The 6,827-nt window shown below is 39.6% G+C and overlaps 1 protein-coding gene across 1 annotated transcript; it reads right to left on the minus strand.

Moving 5' to 3' along the window:
* Window positions 1–6,406: 6,406 nt before the first annotated feature.
* Window positions 6,407–6,827, minus strand: CG12521 (uncharacterized protein). Its single transcript, NM_144176.2, has one exon. The coding sequence runs from the start codon at window positions 6,736–6,738 to the stop codon at window positions 6,538–6,540; it is 201 nt and encodes a 66-aa protein (NP_652433.1). The 5' UTR covers window positions 6,739–6,827; the 3' UTR covers window positions 6,407–6,537.

Raw genomic sequence — 6,827 nt, forward strand, 5'->3', positions numbered from 1 at the left:
CCAAATTTGCCCACAGCATTTGGGTGTGGGATTACAAATGATGTCCATTTGCCCAATTGGCAGCTACTGCCTAGGTTTACAATATTTATATAATGGGCAATTGTTGATAATATCGTGTTAAAAAAAAAAAAAAAAAAAAAAAAAAAAAAAAAAAATTGGGACAAAAATAAATAGTTTTGTGATTATTACTTTTAAAATTCAGAAACTTTTAAAAGGAAAAAATGTGCACTTCTTTTTAAATCAGTTTTAGTCATTCTTAAACTAAAGGTATTAAGAAAACACCCTAAATAGCTTCTTAGATCGCATTTAATTCATTTAGAAAAATAAAAAAAATACTATATTCATTATGATAGTACACACGCATCTGAACTTCCAACGCCCAGGAACAACAATTCGAAATTGATTTACTTCTGCTGCAGCCCAATTCAGTACGCTCATTTGGCCTGGCCAGCTCATATCTACTTACAACTGGGCTTGTAAGAGTTGGCCAACAAAACACGCTCGTAATTAAGCGCTGCCGTGTCCCCGGGGTGCAGTTAACGTTGTGGTGCCATAAATTTGACTTTTGCCTGTATTCCGATGTCTGTGAATTGGGTTATTTACGTCCGAAAGCTGCATTTGTCAGGTGAAAAGGACGAAAAGGTGTGGGCTAAGAGCAGCGAGCTCAAGGCGTTACCATATTCAATTTGGCAAACACTTGGCCAAACAAGTTCCCTCGGCGAATTCGAGTTCAATGCTAGTTTATATTCACTTTGAAGTTCTGATGTTTACATACATATGTATACTGTATATACACGCTTATTTGCCATATGTAATTTTATTTAATTTTGTATGCATTTTTTAATATTTTTTTTATCAATATTCGTTTGTGTGTTAAGCAATAGAAGCTTTTCAACTCATTTTCCTATGAGAAATTCTTGATTTTAAACACAGCCAGTGCCAATCAGTTCATCAACATGCCACTCCTTTGGCTGCTTTGACATCGCCCGTGGACATACGTTGTAGCCATCAAACTGGGGGACACATGCCACCATCAGCTCTGGTAATATCGCCATTTTGGCCTGGTAATTTTCCAGCGAGAGAGGACTTCACAGCTACGCATTTAAGAGTGAACAAAAAATGAGTTGGACCGGTTTTCCAGCACTATCAACAAGTTTTCCTGTTTTTCGTCTGCAAAGTGCATTCGCCAAGAAAACTCCTTCTCCGCGCCGAAGGAAACGTTACGAGGATGTGACAGGCTTCCACTATCAACTACATGCAAGCAGTAGTGTGAGTACAGAGAGAGAAAATGCAAGCGAACAACTAAATAAATCCATAGTAATCATATTTTAATGCCCTTTAAACTATTTTCTGTTGTGAGAAAGGGGATAAGGAATTATAATTAATATGCTGATTTTTGACATGAGTGTATCTTTGCATGATTTTGTATCTTTGTCTGACTGTCGACTTGTCCATCGGCCTGGTTGTTACATCGTGAAATATGACAATCTGCAGGGAATGTGAAATGCAGGTGGAAGGATGTCGAGCTGGAGGATCCCGGCACTCAGGTGTGCACGTTTATGGACACCATAATGGCTGAATCGAGTTGGTCGGAAGGTAACACCCACATGAGGGGGGCGAAAGGATAAATGCGTATATATGTACACACATATGTGTATATGTATGTACAAGCAGGTGAGAGGTGAGCTCATGGAAATATTCATAAGGAAAATATTAAAAATGAATTACCAGCTCTGGCAGACGCAAACAAACGCACACTCCCGTAGACAAGTCACAAAACTGGAAGCCACCTAAGCCCGGCCATCCTCCAATCTCATCCAGAATTTGCCCGTGAGGTGTAAAGTTCGCATGTGTGTATGTATCTACTTTACACAACCAGTCGTACATATTTATTATATTCACAGCCAGTTAAAGTGTGCTTGCTTGGTGTTTTAACTTTAAAAATTGAATAGCATTTACAAAATGAAGATAGCTAAACAACAACTGCTGTAGCACAAATAAAATATATAATGCACTTTGATAACTAAGGCAATCGTGCCCAAAATGTGTGTGGACTACGAAATTTTCCAAATTTAAGATGCTATCTTTAAACCAATGAAATATGGTTCGTATACTATGAATTTTCAATTAGGCGAACATCAATGATTCCCCCCCCAGAAAACCGACATAGCAGAGCACACGAGCAGGCGCAAATTGAGAAACCCATCCGCGTGAAGTCGGTTAATTTGCCCATCTTCTTCTGGACGCGTTCGTGCACCCGCTGCTCATCCGGCGGAGTATTGTACCATTGTGTACGGCCGTAGTCCGTGTGCCTTCGTTTTGGCGTTCATGCATGAGCAGCCCAATTCCTTGCTGCCCCATTCGGTTACATTGCACAGTGGACACAAAAGCTAGTTTTGTAGTCAAAGTACAGAATTCACAAATTATATAAACTGATATAGTTCATAGATAGTATAAACTGATACCAAGTAACAGATACACATTTAAATAGGTAAACTGTGTCTGTGATCAAACTGTTTCTTTTCGTGTCGAAGAATCAATTAAAAATGATTGAATCATTATATTTATTTCCGTTAAAAGCTGTGCAGGCTGTTCAAAATGTTTTAATGAAAAAATACGAATTTTTAGACTGTCTGAATCACAGTGTGCTCGCTTACATTTCCGCTTTCCTCTTTTGGCAACTCGATGTCGCCTTTGGGGCTCTTTTGGAGACCGGAAAAAGGCAACATTTTCTATTCGATTCTTTTTGCCAATTGCCCGAGACTGTGTCCTGTCGGCATATGACGAATACGTAACGTACGTGACGGCGACGTTACTCATACGCACCGTGGGTAGCTGCAGACATCTCAGCACCCACGTTCGCGAATTATTTTGAATTCGACTCCCTGGGCGATATTTGTTTTTCGCTTTTGCATATTTTGCGGGCAATTTGGGTAAAAGGATTTCCGCACTCTGCGACGCCGTCTTCAGTTTGCGGCTTTCGTTTTTTTCCTAGTAGTTCGGCACACATTTTCCTCGCCGCTTCGGCAAATCGCTCACGTAAAATATGCATGCGTTTCCTTGGCGGTTTTGCGCTCTCAAGTGCCTGCAATTCAATTACATTTCGATTGATTTTCATGTTTGGCCCCAAATCGCGGCAAAACCTCTCCAGTCTCTGGTTGTGCATGGAGCGTGTTTTTGGGGCGATTTACGAGCGTGAACCGATATTTTCCATACGTCATGTTTGCCTTGCTTTACACTCCAGGAAACCTCATCCGTTTAATTTAGCCGGAAGTGTTGCAATAGATGCCACATCACAATCGACTTAATAATTTTTTTAGGAGCAAGTTTTAATGGAAACAGTTTCTGATAAATAAATATACATATCAACTTAGTACAAGAATATCCAGCTGAAAGAATGGTATATATATATATATATATACTTGTGTTTGTTTCTATGACAGTTTCTTCACAGCTTTCGATTTTCTTATGGCACATCGCGCGACAGTTGAAATGAAAAACTGAAATCAGTGAAACCCCGAAAAAACTGAAAAAGCCACGGAAATTGTACAGATACACAGATACGCAGATACACCAGCAAATGTACAAAAAGGTCTATATACATATATATGTAGCTACTCACTTATGTTGTCCTTCGCAGATTGCTCCCTTTAAGCAAATAAAAAAAAGTTGGCTCCACGCCGAAAAGAAATAAAATTAAATGGAGAATCGCAAATCCATAGTGAGCCAAAGGCAAATCTATAAAAGAAATGAAACGAAATTCATTCATTTTCGTTTTCGAGTTCGAATATTTAAGTTATATATATAAACGCAGTATTTATCCATGTAATCGAACCACAAAAGCCCAATGAGAAAACCCTACATTTTATGCTGAGCATCACAAAATGCCTTTCCTTTCACATGAATTTATGTATTTTAATCAATTTCCCTCGCTGTGGCAGTTAAATATCCTAAATTTGTCCAACGAAATTGATGCTTCAATTATTCGAATGACGACGTTTAATGGGCTTTCGAGGAATAAAAGCAAAAATTCACAAGAAAAACGCCTCTGCATCCATGCTCATTATCGGAATCAATTAAAATTTCACATGTATCGTTAGCATGGCCATGTCAGCAAATCCACGGGATTCGGCTAGAGTCCTCCAAAATACGCCCACGGGACCCATACACCTTCGAAATGATCCAACATCAATCCCTATCCAAATGTATACTTAGATATGTACATACCTTGTCTTTTCTTGGTCGGCGAATGGGGGTTCCAGCATCCCATCATCCTTGAATCCGTGAAACATTTGACGAGCATGTGGGTGCAGGTGGTTTGCATCCAGCACATATACATATACATAGATACCAAGTGTACGTATATTCGATGTATCTTTTAATTCCAAGTTATATTTTTATTCAGTACAATATCATGATATAACGCGTATGATAGAAATTTTAACTTGGGTTTATTAGGTTTGCATTCGTATATTTCCTTGCCATATTTAAATGCATAAATACGTGCTTACTATTCAATAATATGGAAGAATCATAAAGTTTTTTCAACAGAAAAAAATCTGAAAGGAAGCTGCAGCTGACAGTCCAAAGCACTCGGAAGGACAGATGGGAGGTCATAAGATTATTTTTACTAGTGACCCGATGACCGTAAAAATGAACGCCCGCAGCAGAAGCGACGAATCTGCGGTCGAGCGTACTCGCTCATGCGAAGAAGAGGACATCCTGCAAGCGAACTGGAGTCCCATGTCCTGGTTGTCCACCAATTTGCTTTGTTGTCGCAGCCCGTCTGCCGTTTTATGAACTGCGAACTTGTCATCCGCCTTCGCCCTTTTATTTCATAACCTACCCTCATTTTGGCATCGGAGTGGGCTTAACTTCCCGGCGATGATATAAACGAGGCTGGGATCATAAAAGTTTACGGGCTGCTTTGGATTGCACGGCGGTATCGCCTCGAGTGTCATATATTGTTGAACACTTGAAATTAATGCGCCATTGACACCTTCAAAAATACACCGGAAATTACAAAATTTAACACTTTATGTGGTTGACTGGGGCACATATATACGTGCACCCATGTTTGATATACATAAAACAAGCACATTCAATTTTATAGGGTTTATATCTTAACTAGGCTTTGGTTCGACAATGAAATCTATTTAGGAATAGCATATTTTAAGCCAATTTCTATTTTTATTATATTCAAGTTTAGAAGAGATACTCTATCTTGTATAGTAAATTGCTATTGGTATTACAATTTACACCGCCATGGAAAACCAGACGTCACATCTGATCCCTGCCACTTTGCTTCAGCGGTGGTCGCATCTTGGGACACACATCAAATAACACTCGGTTCGCAAAGTCCAGGCTATCGATCTTATCCGTTCCGTGGACATCTTGAAAGTCTGGACTAGTCTCGGCAAAGGTTTCGGGATACGCTGGCCAAGATTTCCTATAAGTAAATCAAATCGATATAAACAAATGTACTGTTTATAAGCTCGCCGAAATTCTAAATACGAATCTACACACTCAGATTAAAAATTAAATGTATCTCAGTGAAATTCACTGGCGATGAGAATAAAATGTAATCGAGCCTCGCAGATTTCATCTACCTGCCAGAGGATATATGCATGTATGTACATCTTGATGTATGTACATATGCACATTTATGTGGTTATAAAATGGCAACAGAAGAGGGGACGAGGCTGCTTTTCACCTCTGAATTTAATGAGCTTTCACGGCACGTGATTATTAGGCGAACGGTCGTACGTGTGGGATTCTTTACCCAAAGTTAACATCCCATCCCGGTTACAGGTGCTGACAATTTCCCCAACTTCACGGATCCGCGGCAGGAAAAGTGTTTTTCCTTCGCCGCACTCACATCCTCGTGGGCGCTATGCCGGTGGTAGTCGTAGTTTCTCCAGCAATCCACACACATCTTTACATATTCGAAATTTTTCCCTGCTCCTTTTAAGGCGAAACATAAACAATTTTTCGCGACGCTGAAAAACTTTTAACTCGCTCTGTCCGTAGATTTTGCACACGTGCTGCTGCTTCGCGCACCACCACCTACGAAAATATATGTACGTACATACATACATATGTACATCCCATCAAGGCAGAAAAATGTATGCAGAGTTGCTTTGCTACAGCCAGTAATTTGAGATGCTTGAGGGCAATGAACAGGATGAAAAAATACTCGTAGCTTTAAAATAAATGATAAATTGTCAATCTGTAGCAAGTATTTTCTTTTCAGTTATGAATATTTACTTTTCCCCTAATGATATTTGAGCTTAAAACAACATACATGTGCATAGTTTTCATATGTCCGTCTTGAAATAATGTACAATGTGTATTTAATCACTTTTAAGCACATTTGTTTCGAAATTTATTAAATAACTATTTCACTCACGGACGGAAATAAGTGTCGCCGCCGACACGATCAGTTTATTATAAATTATAGTTCAAGAGATTAAATTCACTCAAATCTCGAATAAGTTATTGCATTTTAAATTTGGCACATAACGCATGTTAAGATCCTTAGTGCCTTCGTCTCGGCTTATACGACTTGTGGCTATGTTTTCCGTCTCCAATATTTTCATGCGCAATGGCGAGCTCGGTTTGCGAATTGATCACCGCCGTCAGTTCATCGACGATCTCGTCCAGGGTGAGCGGGTGTCCATTGGCCACCATAATGGCCAGGATGAGGGGCGCCAAGATGTCGTTGTGGCAGCCATCCATTGTGCTTCCTTAGCCGGCAGTATTTGAAAATTTCAAAAAAACAAAATACAAAACGCCAGAGCTCAATTTGGAATATTCGATCTTTGTGC

This window comes from Drosophila melanogaster, chromosome 3L (genome assembly GCF_000001215.4).
Source record: "Drosophila melanogaster chromosome 3L".
Lineage (NCBI taxonomy): Eukaryota > Metazoa > Arthropoda > Insecta > Diptera > Drosophilidae > Drosophila > Drosophila melanogaster.

What these genes read in the sequence shown, in the direction of transcription:
- CG12521 (NM_144176.2), bottom strand. Translation starts at nt 6,738, where the DNA reads ATGGATGGCTGCCACAACGACATCTTGGCGCCCCTCATCCTGGCCATT.